At 46.1% G+C, this 13,363-nt stretch overlaps 1 protein-coding gene across 2 annotated transcripts in view; it reads left to right on the plus strand.

Moving 5' to 3' along the window:
- LOC119431054 (ATP-binding cassette sub-family C member 3) overlaps nt 1–13,363 on the plus strand; it is a 121,440-nt gene that overhangs the window by 34,776 nt on the left and 73,301 nt on the right. For both annotated transcript variants that reach the window (XR_007463742.1, XM_037698518.2), the window contains exons 2-5: nt 2,774–2,923; nt 6,746–6,880; nt 9,009–9,149; nt 12,523–12,657. Coding sequence is in view for 1 of the 2 variants with exons in the window: in XM_037698518.2 (XP_037554446.2) it covers nt 2,774–2,923; nt 6,746–6,880; nt 9,009–9,149; nt 12,523–12,657 (561 nt within the window). In the remaining variant the exon portion in view is untranslated. The remainder of the gene's footprint in view (nt 1–2,773; nt 2,924–6,745; nt 6,881–9,008; nt 9,150–12,522; nt 12,658–13,363) is intronic.

Genomic DNA, 13,363 nt, shown 5'->3' on the forward strand with positions numbered 1-13,363 from the left:
TGTGTACACGTTATATCAGGTGGGGAGCTATCGCGGTTTTCGTGACGTCGCGTGGCAGACAGGCGAAGTTGGGAGTGGCCCGAAAATGTTTTCACCAATGGTGTAGGCTGATTGCAGAAATTGTAATCAAAACAGTTTGGAGTCATTTTACGTTATAGCGCCCCAGTTTCGGATTGAGGGCGCTGTTTTGCACAATTTTTGCAGCGCCCCCTGGGCAACGCAGAAGCCCCATAGTACTAGTCACACTTTAACATTGAAACAAAACGCGGGGACAGGTAGACGGTCCACTATACGCGTTCACCGTAGGGTGTTCATTGTTTGCTTATTTCAACTAGACAGTGCTGGAAAGCTAGAGTATCATTACTTACTCATATTGAAATAAAACATGCACTCTCCAGATAAATCAGAAATGTAATACTACTTCGACGTTTCGGGACCCATACGGGTTCCTTGTTCACATTCATTACGCGTCAACCTTTCGGGACCCACATAGGCCCCGAAAAGTCTAAGTTACATTTTATTTTTTTAAGCGAAGTTTTCATTGTTTATCCCACCACTTTTCGGGTTCTTGCTGCTGTGTTGCACGATTGGCGGTCCCGGCTTTAGAAAAAACGAGCACGGCATGTAAAGCAAAGCGAGGTGACCGCGACCAGCCAATTATCAACGCAAGCGCTGACGTTAATTTTATCACGAACACGTCTTATTGGTCACGCCATCTCCTGCATCCCTTTGTCGTCTTTGCAGCGCCTTCATTCTCACCATCGCCGTTCCTTCATCTTCATTCCTACGTCGTCGTTCCTTCACTACCAAGTCGCGGTCATCGTTCCGTCATCTTCCTGTTGTCTTCATCACTGCGTCGTCGACATAAAATCAACGTCAATCCGTCGCCGTAATGCCATCTTAATTTTTTCACCGTTGTCAATCCATCGTCGTCATTTCATCGCCATAATGACCTCATCACTATGCCGCTGCGGTCATTACGTTATCGTCATGCGTCGGCTTCGGTGCAACTTTTACAGCCGCTGTCGTGCCGTCATGTCCATGCCATCCTCATCCACCGCAATTCTTACCTCATGATTTCATCCACGTCATTCCTTCGTCATCATGCGTCAGATGCTCAGCTGTATTGCAACAAGTCACGTTGACCGAGAGAAATAACTTTCTTTTGCCCAAAATGTGGTTAGAGGAGGGCGTAATGACTAGAGGCCTCCCCCATCCCCCCGTTAGACGGCGGCCGGCAGCCCCTGAGCCACGGCGGCGTCTTCAGCCATTTGGACTACTCTTGCTTGAGCATCCGGGTCCAAGCTGAGCAGGATGGTCTCCCATTGCCTCTAATTTCTTATTTTTAAACTTTGTTGTTGTGTTTTGAACAGGTATTGTTATTGTATTGTTTCTTTGGGCCTGCCAAGAGTATGTGTTGAAGATCTTTTTGGTTGTTACAATGCTTACATATGTCTGTGTATACGTCTGGGTGATAGTAACTGAAGGCAATGGGGTTGGGGAATGTGTTGGTTTGTAATAGCCGCCAAGCCACCGATTGCCACTTGTTTAACGAGCAATGTGCTGCCGGGTATCTAGCCCTGGCTAGTCTGTAATGATCTATGATTTAGTGAAGTGTTTTTCCATTGACAATGTGTTGAATATTGCAGTGCGCTTTTTATTTGCAAATGGTCGCTGAAGAGAACGGTTCTTAGTAAGCAATCATGAAAGCGTCACCTAAACCGATTCCTACCAGTGTATTCAATCCGCCTTTTTTTTTTGCAAGTGTATTCGTTACATTAATTACCTTCCTTTTTCGCCAGAGGCGTTTCCGTCGAACACGGAGCTGTATTACTCAACACCACTCATTAAACGCGAACGTTAACCATGAGGCTATCTTCATTTACGCACGCTTCTTCATTAGAGTTGAAAAAGGAACCACCGGGATGTTTCCTATATTCTTCATAGATGGCTCACCTTTATATAAAGAGAGCATAACATGAAGTTGTGAGAGTGCGACTATTCGCGTAGGAGTTAAGTCTCTGGAACGAATTGCATTAACGAATCGCACTGCAAACTCGAAATAATTGCTTAGCAGTCAGAGCATCTAGAAGCAGCCATTCACGCACACCTGTCGGAAAAGACAGCATTGTTGGGGAACTAGTAGAAAGCTCCATTCACGACCCATACGCGGCACTACTTTGTCCATGGGCGTCCCAACGTTTCTCGCATATTTATTACCATTACATTCATTCATATTTGAAATAAACATAAAAATCTGCATAACTGAATTTAAAGTGTACCTCCAATATGTATATGTCGTTTTGGTTGTTGCTTTTCAGTATGGGAGGGCCGTATGGTTCTGTCAATCATTGCTTTAGTCGCTTCATATCGGTTCTTGGTGTCGTAAGTGGTAGAACAGCGCATCATGCAGGCCTAAAAACAGCTACTGCGATGAAAATTATTTTACATTTCTTCAGTTCACCTTAAGTTCAAGAATGTAAGCTGCTGATTTTAAAACCGGATACCTTGGAGGAGCCGACTGACGTAAGCGTCACAGCATAGAGTCGCTTGACGCAGGACTAGGTGTAATGGACATCGCTGGGAGGCGTTCTTTTTATCGTACGTTTTGAAACAGTGCAAGAACAACATAGCAAAATGCAAGAAAAGCAATGTTTTGACAATGTTCCCTAATATAAAAGTTCTTTTTACAGTGAAGATAAATTAGGCTTATGATGACGACCTTGAAGGCCTACCAGGCGTTTCTATATTCCTCTCTTTGTTTATGCCTCAGAGTCTGTATGCCTCGCTGCCTGCGCTCGTGTCCGAGTCGTTGCGATGGGCCAGCCTGGTGTCCCTGGCATTCGGCTGGACGGAAGTCGTGCACCGTCCTTTGCCCATCGCCTCCAGGCGCACCATGACAGTCATGGACGGGGTGTTCACGGTGAGCCCGCGAAATCAACTTCTTTTCTTTAGGAAGGGTCCCGGTGGTGCAGTCGGAGGATCGGCTGTTTTTCAGCGCGAGGCTGGCAATATTTTTGGTTACAGGATTGCGTCTCCACATGTCGGGAAGACAAACGGACATATTCCTAAGCATTTCTCGACTCGACACTCCACACTGCTCGCTCACTCAACAAACTGCATGACAGCACCACGCACGCTTCAATTGATCTGGTGGCTGAGCTTCAGTACCACTCCACGTGGATTTTGAGCGAGAATCTTGTAACAAAGTCTTGCCGATGTCTACTCGAGTGCGCCAGAAAGAAGGTGAATTTTTTGACAGAGTCATGGTCATAATAATCATAAAGCACCGTTCTTGAAGGGCGGTGTCTTCTCTGGTACTTGAAGTCTAGGAATAGGTTCCTGTCGAGGCCCGTTTGAAAATACGGGTGTCCGAAATGGGCTCGGATAGACATATTCAATCATGCAACATCCACAAACAAAATTGACTTTCTGCTAGCTTCCACTTCATTACATGCAATACTTTAGGGCATGGTGCCGAAGAGGCAAGTGTATCGGGTACTCATCATTGTCGAATGCATTGGCAAGTGTATTCACAAGTGTGTTACCAAGTGCATTGCGCACACAGACACACACAAGCAGAGTTGAGAGAAGGGGCATTGAGTAGATTCTATAAGTCATACATGGCAAGCAGAGGATCATAGATAGAGAGTTTTTGTGAACGGAAGATCTTAAATTTATGGATTGTACCCGCACTAACACACGGCCTTTGTTTGGACGAATTATTACAACCTATTACTGCGAATCATCCTTGAGATAAGTGAGTTCTGCATCCTCACAAATATTTTTGCCTGGATGTTCGTTAAGGTGCTACCTTAATTTTACTTAAATTGGATCTGCGCTCGACACATGGACCAGGAAAGTTTGTTTATACGCAACAACACATACTTTAGATACGTTTTATGCATGTGAATTTGAAAGATAAGATAGCGTCTTCAGTGGCTCGGGCTGCTGACCGTAGCTGGGCCAAGAAACAACGAAAACACACAAAAAACCCAAGGAATGCTGAATACAGTGTAATAGCACAAATTCAAACGATGTATTGAACGCTAATAAAATACAGACAAGAAATAATGAGATCACATTATGCACAATTTTATAAAGAACGGAATATAGAGAAAGTAATTCGAGAACATGCACAGAAATAAACAGTGTTGCAGAAGATATGTCTAGCATAGCATGACTTTAACCAACTGATAGCTACATGAGCGTAGCCCAAACTTGCACAGCACATATATGACCTGTTGAATTTAGACATTTGTAATTATAGTTTGGGACACAAAGCTTTATTATGAACCTAACTTTTTTTGTTTTATTAAGGGACTAAAAACAAGTGCTCTTTTATGTAGCTGTTAGTTACAAGACAAATATTTGTTTTTACTCGCAGTGAATGTTTCGCCCGGTGATGTAAAATCACTAAACCATTTTCTTTAATGGTCGCCTCTCAGTATCGCCCCTCGCGCACCCGAAAATGAATTGGGTTCACAACACCATGTTCACATTCTTATGAAAATTAAAGATCTGAATTAGTTTATATCCTTCATTATTGCACTAATCAACAGATTGAATGTTGTGCAAAAAGTAGAGCCTATATGCTACAACATGCTGCTGATAATACAATAAACTTACGACATTTATGTCCAAGCTCAACACTGATAGCATGGACAACTAAGAGTAGGGTCCACATGAAATAATTTTGGGAACATCGACTGCTGTTCAAAACAGGCTTTTGCGCCGACAGGATACCTGTCTGAACAACAGATCTTTACTACTTTTACTATTTTTCAATGCCGTGCACCTGTCTTGTGCGGCACCACATGCGGGTACTCACGCACCAAAATTTGGTGCCCTGAGAGGCACGAAATGCGTTGTGCGGTGTTCACGAGAATATTACAGTGTCCCTGCATCTACTGAAACGGTATAACGTAATTCGTGGCGTTAACTTGAGAGCTTTCTTAGAGGGCGTCATAGATTTGATGTGCATTCAGAGCATTACTGAAATGCTGCAATTTTCTAGCAGAACGAAGGGATCCAAGGTGCTCGATTTGTTGTCACGCTCATACGAAGAAACAAACAATAAAACTAGAAAACGCATTTTTCGGGGTTGGTTGTCTATTCTTCGTATGCATGTTTCGGCATACTTTGGCATACACTTTCGGCATACTCGTCCCCGAAATTTGCTAAACATTACACAGGCGTTCCAGTTCAGTTTGTCCGAAATGATCAGTGGAAGTTTTTTGAAAAAACTAATAAGTGGAACCTCAACATTATTTGAAGAACAGACAGCTCTAAAGTGGGGTTCGTTCTGAAATTCCGCCCGAGCAGACATTACTTCCCTACTCCTTGACTTCAACTTTGCAATCGCAATAAATGTCCTAAATGCACAAATAAAGAATAATAATTGGCTAATCTTTTTAAATCGCTCCTTTGGTATTCCAAATTATTGAGTAGGGAATTTTGGTCTTTTCATGAAGTCAACCTGAAAAGACAGAACCTGAATAGTCCAACCTGTCAAAGACGATTTAAAGAAAATGTTTTCGGACTTGATAACAGATAGAATAGTTCAACCGTTTCCTTTACCTGTTTTGAAAAAAAAAGAAGTTTCATAATGAGGTTATATAAGAGACATTTTATTCTCCGCTATGTCACGCGCATGGCACGAATGGTCCATGCATGGTATGGCAACCTCATATAATCACGAATTATTCACGGAAGTTAATTGCAGGAGTCATGAGGGAGGTAGTCGCCGAATACTACACCAGGGAGGCCAATTCCTGTTCTGACTTTGGTGGACCTTTATGGCCCTTCCTGATTTGGTTGCACCGTGACTAGTATAACGCCACTAGCTCACGGCAATTTTTTTGCTTATGTCAGGCGCCGCTCTATGCCTGAAAATGTAGTGGACTGGAGGAGGATTCGAACTTATATCGTTTCGGACCAAGCGTGCTGATGCTGGGAAAACGTGTTTACGGATGATTATTGGGTTGGCACAGACACAGAGTTACGCACGGAAATAACTGTAGTAGTAGTTTCTCATGACACACTGAATGTTGCACTGGCAGCTATGACACGCCTGTGTCACGAAGTTTGCAGTGCTGTGCAAATCGCGAGTCTCAGAAAATCCGGTGTCGGCGTCGACGCCGGCGTCCCATGAGCGAAAATTTTCGCATATATATATATATATATATATATATATATATATATATGTATATACCACGCTTTGCTATATCACCTGCGGTATATGCGAGTTATATTTCCACACCCTTCTATCACTAAACTTGCTCATACCGTGTCTTACACTCTTGAAAACGGTATTCCTCAGAATTTTGAGAATCAAAGCCCACAAACAAATGTCATGAAACAACACACCGACAGCGCTTGCCTCTTCTGTTTTGCCTTCTCAGACTGAAATATGCAAAGTGCGAAACAATAATAGAAGCCAGAAATTGATGTAATTGTTTTGATCGGCCCACGCAAGAGGCCGCGTTTCTACCAGAAAGCACGCCTTCGTGCAAAGCATTCGCCGCCAGCGTTACCCGGTAAACATCACGGTTACATAAGCTGCAGTTGCCGGGAAGCGTTGGACGCAATTAGAGATATTTCAAAGCTGTCGCGTTCTATATTAAAGGCGAAACTTAAGCGTCCTCCAAGTTTTTGCTTCAGCCATGTGGTCTGCAAAGAAATGAAACGAGAATTCAAGCTCGGCGTTACTGATTCTTTTTCTTTCTGTCTTTCTCCGCGTCAGCTCTTCAACGTGGGATCATCGGTGACCACGATACGGCAGGCCGTGTACATGGTGCGAGAGAAGGAGAATCTGTTCGACATCTGCTCCGGCATCACGAGGACCGCGGCTGCCAGCTTCGCCAGTGCAGTGGTCCTGGTGAGCTTGTCTGCCCTTTAGATTTGACACCTCACACACCAAAGATTGTTTTGTCCGCATGGTTGAAACGACAAACGCGCAACGAAGGGAATATTTTCCCTGCCACATTCCACTAGTCGGCTCTTCAAAATCCTTAAGTGCAGGCAATGAATATTCTAGTAGTAGTAGCAGCAGAAAAGTTTATTTGATGTCTTAAAAAGAAGTCCCAGAGGGTGGAGCCCTCAGTCCAGGGCCCCATTTGCTGCTGCTATCCGGCTGGCCCGGTCGATCAGGCATCGCTGGTTGTCGAAGGCTGTGCTGGAAAGAGCGGCTTCCCACTAGGATGGGGAGGGGTTGGGTATTCTAGGTAAGCCGGGTGGTTTGGGGCATTCCCACGTAGAATGGTAGAGGTTTGGGTGACCCCCACAAAACAGACATTTGTCGGGGTACTGGCTTGGGTAAAAAGTGTGGCGGAGAGCAAGGCTGGGGAACGTATTAGTTTGGAGCTGGCGCCAAGCGGCTGCATCTGCACTATTTAGCTTCACGTGTGGTGGAGGGAATGTTCTACGGGATAGTCTCTAGTGTTGTAGTATATGCGTGTATGTAAGCGGTATCGTTAATTACCACCTTGTCTTGGTTGGACTGGTCTTCCACCGGTGCCTGGAGGGTTAGGCCTCGGGCTTCCGCATGAACGCGCTCATTGCCAGGGAGAGACGCATGCCCAGGTGTCCAGACTAGGTGAACTAGTGGAATGTTTTGCTTCTTGTGTAGAATTTTATGAGCAATCGGTGAAATCCGTCCTTGTGCGTACTTTCGACATGCTTGCTGGGAATCTGCAAGAATATGTATGATCTTATCTGGGGGTTGAGTGCTGATGGCCTGATGCCATATTTATTCAACGCGCAGGAAATAGGTGTGAAGGTGACGTTATATAAATTGAATATTTATGAGCTGTTATGACATGGTCGATATTACCGTCATTTGAGGCAAAGGCCCAGACTGACAAAAAACACATCAATGCGTCGTGTGGCTCTTGCTCCAATGGTGCAATAAACCAATTTGTGCATGTTCCGGCATCCTTCGTTTAGAGGTCGAAGTGGGAGGGGGGGCGGGGGTGGGGGGCGGGGTGGGGGTGGGAAGGCACACAACAGTTGTCTATTTATTCATGGCACTTACTTCAGTGGGGCACTGTGCCGCTTTATGCACTTGCTGCGTCCACCATCGCGACTAGCGGCAAAGCCGGTGACTACGTATTTTTGCCCTTCCAGAGAACCACAAGTATGGGTTTGTTACAGTAGCATTGTCACCATCGTTAACTTAGCCTGAAAGATCTACGAATCATTGTTCAAGCGTGCAAACAATAATGCATATTTTAAGTGGTTTGTTCACTGCCAAGTATTCCAGAACTTCTTCATGGGGAACAGCCTGAAAAGCAAACGAAACTAGCCCTGCAATAAGAAACGGCCAACAAGGACGCCGTTATTTTCTAATTTATCTTTTGTGCATGTACCCTTATTTCTTCGTTTCCATGAACACTTATACACTATAGTTCAAAGCAGGTAGGTAATTTTGAGATAATTGCTTCATTTTACTGCGGCTGGACGCGGTCACAATCGTGTGACGTCAAAGATTTCGCGGCGTGCTCGTAGTGCTATCTTGTGCCGAAAAAAAAAAAAACTGAGAGGCAACTCCGACCCAATTTGCTTTAAGTTTTAAAGGCAGTGCAGTTTGCCTCTTCCCTCAGGGAGATAAACATAACTACCAGCAGCCAACTGTTGCTAAAATCAGCGATAGTCCTTGGTACTGTTCCGTTGATTTGAAGCGGCTTTTACCTCCTGTTTTGCAATCAGACACTCGCGCGTACGAACTCCACCCCTACTTGGTAAGTGTTACCCACCTGATATTACTCTGCAGTAACACAAAATAATATATTCAGTAATAGTTCAGTAATTCAGTCAAGCCCAAAATTATTCGTAGACTGCACTTGAAAGTGTTATCGCCAAATAGTTTTGGGCGTGACGCTCTACTGCTCTACATTATATGCAATGACAGCCTAGCGTCCGAAGCCATCAGGTGGGGTGGGGTGGGGGGGGGGCGAGGGGGGGTGTATTCACAGACTTGTGTGACCGGAAGACTGTGCCTTGCGCAGGTGACACTGAGCTTGGTGGCGGCTTGGCGCAACAAGCGCGCACAGCCCTGCTCAGCCTACATCTGGTGCGTACTGGGCCTCTTGGCTACAGCCGCAATGATTGACGCCGTAGCCTTGGAACAACACCTGTGGTCCATGGAGGTGAGACATTCACCGCATCAGGATACAACCGAGTGATATAATTGAGATATACCGCTTTTTTCAAGAAGAAAAAAGAACAGTGTACAATCGCTGCATCCTACTGGTGCTAACATGCAGGACAGGAACTTGGAGGTTTGCAAAAAGCTTGAGAAGAATTTAAGGACTGCGCAACGAGTGATGAAACGACAAATGATACGTGTAAGGTTGAGGGAGAGGAATATAGTGGTGTGGATTAGACAACAAATGGGGGTTCACATTAGGAGGACAAAATGTAGTTTGGCATGTCATGTAGTGCGTCGGGTGCGTAATCGATGTTTTATCACACTAAAGAAGCGGTGCCAAGTGAACCTGGAAAGAGCAGTGAAGAACGGCAGAGAAAAAGGGGGTCTAGTAGCATCAGGAAGTTCAAACCTGAGGTTAAACTTCCTGATAAACTGAGGTTAGCTGGCACCAGACAGGCGCAATTGAAGATCACTGGAAGGGGTGTTTGGTCTGCAACGGACGTAAATGTGTGGATCATAATGATGATGAGGGTAGCGATGAAGATGATTAAGGGGATCAGGGATTTCGTGCTCTGCTTCCTGGACAGGAAAACGCCACAAGCCTGCGCGGCACACGCAGCATAGTCACAACGTAACCTGGTTGAGCGGCTCAAGAGTAGTTCCAATTTCGCCACCACACACAACAGGGTCTTCGCGGCAAAGTCTCTTCGCCTCGTTTAGACCAGAATGATCTGAACTATCCGCCTGGCGTCGACGGCGAGCTGCGGCTTGTAATGCTCTCTGCACAGCAGTCTGCTGAGCCCGATGATGCCTGGTTGTAGCCGCGCACGTAGCTCTACGTTTGCAGGCGCCTTAAATAGATGACGCCACCATACTGGCGGAGGCTCGGGGTCGCATTGATTGCTCGCCTCGTCTGAATCGCACCTCGTCGTCTGCGCCTGTGCGCCTACCTAGGGCGCGTCTATAGGGCATTTTCCCGCTATTTGATAGCAAGCGCTTGCGTGGCTCAGTGGTAGAGTATCTGGCTCCCGCGCAACGGGCCGGATTCAATCCTGGTGGGAAACAGGTACATGTTTTTCGCATTTCCGGCGATAGTGGTTACGGTCACCAGACGCTCTCGGTGGAAGTCGCGGCGGCGGACACCATCGCGAACCGAAACGGCTATTGGAATGAGCTAATAACAGCCTACGCTGTAAAAACAGCTGGAAACAAGAGAGCATGCTCATCCCCTATTCGTCTCCGTGCCTTGCGTAAGCTTAGGAGGATGGGTGTTGCAAGCTGCAGAGAGCCGCAGGTTTCCAACTTCCGGTAACTGGTGTGCTCAAAGCATCAGATGCAGTTAGACAAACGTGAATGTGTGTATGTGAGAGAGAGAGAGGTAGAAAAATGTCAGTAGCCCCTCGGCTGGCGAGGAAATGGGGGTAAGCGAAGCTTGTCGTTTCTTTCTTCGGTCTTCCTCGGATCGAATTGCACTGACGAGTACCACGCTGTGCTCGATTCACAACCGGCCACACGTACTGCAGCTGACTCCGAAGTTCCGATTGAGAAACTCACAAAGAAATCTGGCCGTCGCACCGGGGAGTTGGCGCTAGCGTTGCCGAGGCGTGCACCACCGTTGTTGGGTTTCTGGAGGGCAAGACGACGCTGACGTTTGGCCTCAACATCGCGCTCCCGTAACTCGGGGTCGGTGGCTATTCGCTGACATTCCGCCTGGGCTTCGGAAGCCCTCACGCGAGAATCGGCACGTCGACGACGAGCCCTTTCCCGAGCGCGTTCGTGGCGCCGTTGCTCAAAAGCAGCCTGCTCCCCGGCGGAACGCACCACGCGCAGCCTTCCCATCCGAACGCCGAAACTTATCTGAGGCAAGGCAAGCACGGCGGACCGCGCGTCAACACCCTTTCCTCCCATTTCCGTTCCCGCGACGCACCAAACGACCCTGATTGCTCGCACGCGTCACGTGATCTGCGCCGCCGCAGCTTTCCCCGCACCTGCACTTTCTCTCTTTCTTTCTTTCTTTCTTTCTTTCCTTTCTTTCTTTCTTTCTTTCTTTCTTATCCCTGTTCCACACGCGCATATCCCTGGTTCATATCCGCATATGCAATGCGGGTATGCGGCACACGTGAATTCTTGCGTGACAACAATGCCACTGAAACTTGTGAGCCAATATAAGCTTCGCTTGAAACATTATTTCAATCAGTACTGCATGTCCAGAGCTTCCTCCTATTTCATGTCAGTCATGGCTATACGGCACAGTCATGTAACTTCGGCAGCCAGACCAAGCACGTTCGCGAACATGACCATACATCTCATACTTTATCGTGTGGCTACAGCGTCCGGTAACCACTCCTCCAGGTCTCTTTGTGGTCATTTTGTTCTATGGGCTGAAATGCATTTCTGTATTACTTGTTCGATCCCTTCAAGCTCCCAATAAAGAGGGGCGTTGTCTCGGTAGCAATCACTGGTTGGACACTTGGGGCTTCGGACTTGCCTTGTGATGTGCGTAATACAGCCGGTAGCGAGTGCATCTGGGCCTTTCTCAGGACACCAAGACACTATCCTCTCTGTGTGCAAGTTACGGTGCTGGAGATGTTAGTGAAATTGTGTGTGCACAGAGGTACGCCCTTATTCCTGGCCACAAATCGCGCTTGCCTATACGCACTTGGATGTAAAACCCATGAGCGGGTTTGCAACGCCTTTTCTTTCTACCACAGCCGGATATTAGGCGCTCTTGTGAAGGTACTGCATCTTATTTAAGCTTGTCTTGGTTCGCACAAGTACATATTATTTTATTACTGTCTCGAAAGCATCAGTCTGCTTTGTACATACTGTACGCTTCTGCTAAGTACGGCTGTCTGACGCGCATTGCACATGTCCTTGGTCCCTAAAAGGAAGCAACCATACTGAATGTTTGCCGATTAAAGTATGCATAGGGGCGAGCTTCATGCGTAATTTGTTGGTAACTGAATTAATTCTACACTCCAAACGACTCTGAAGCACTTCATTCATGCCTCACTCATGCGATAGAAGGTTCGTTTTTTCGAACATAAGTCGTCCAAAACGGGATAATTAGAAACTATAAGAAGGCTCACTCGTGCTTCGAGGCTTGAAGAAACAGATACATACGCAGACTCGGCTATTATTACAAATATACTGAGTAATTCTTTAAACTAATAAAAAAAGGTTGTAATCAAGTTGCAGTTTAGGAGTTCAAATATATGATCAATAACAAATGTGGGCAAAATATAGGACGGGTGTTGACTCTTGTATGCTATAGCACCATATACATTTGCGGCACCAATCAGCTGCAGAATTACTCTTTTCTTGATTATTTTCTGTCAAGCCAGTTGATCTATACGTGCTTGTCACTGCAGAGGATGGTCTTGTCTGACTTCAACTACCAACGTGGCGTAGTTCTAGCCGAGGTACTCGCCGTTTTCTTTCTTCTCGGCTCGTTTCTTTCAACTGGTCTTCGAGACCGCACCATCTTCAAAAGCGACGATCGAAAGGTAGGTGTAGCACGTGGATTGGCGGAACGTTATTGCGACATGTTGTCCAATAGTACGTCTGCGTGAATGCGAGCTTTGTCAGGAAACAGGAGAATGTTGTCTTCCTGGATTGTAACAGTGCTCGCATTCCATTGCCGCCGTAGTTTGGTGTACCTTCCATTGTTTTAAATGCCTCCGTGCGCTTTCGAATACCTAAAATAAAAGGTTGTATGTACGTTGTTCTACCCAAACACAATGTGCATTGATGCGCCAGCCAATTAGGTGCGCTTATTTCCCTGACGTGAACGGTGTTGCCTGTTTAAAACGGCTCTTTTTCTCCGCACAGATCTATCTTTCTGTCACTAATGATAGGATGAAACCTGAACCTCTTGTCCAATTTTATTTGTATTCCTGGTATCAGGGCTTGTCCAAAGGTGATATTTTAAATTGAAACTACCAGATTTTGGATTTCTAACTAGCCTAGCATTTACATTGACTGAGCAAAAACAACTATGTTGTGAGCGTACTCCACTTGGCTCGGATTTCTTCCAGAGGTGAAGGGCAAATGCAGAGTGTTTTTGAGGCTGGAGCTCGTTCTGAAGCTAAGAACTGCAATCAAGCTCCGCCCACACAAGTGCAGTGCACGTCCGTTTGAGGTCTGTATGAGAGCCGAGCCTGATGGAGCTCGCTCACAGCTTAATAACTTCGCTATGCTAGCGTAAAAGCT

This window comes from Dermacentor silvarum, chromosome 10 (assembly GCF_013339745.2).
Source record: "Dermacentor silvarum isolate Dsil-2018 chromosome 10, BIME_Dsil_1.4, whole genome shotgun sequence".
Classification (NCBI taxonomy): Eukaryota; Metazoa; Arthropoda; class Arachnida; order Ixodida; family Ixodidae; genus Dermacentor; species Dermacentor silvarum.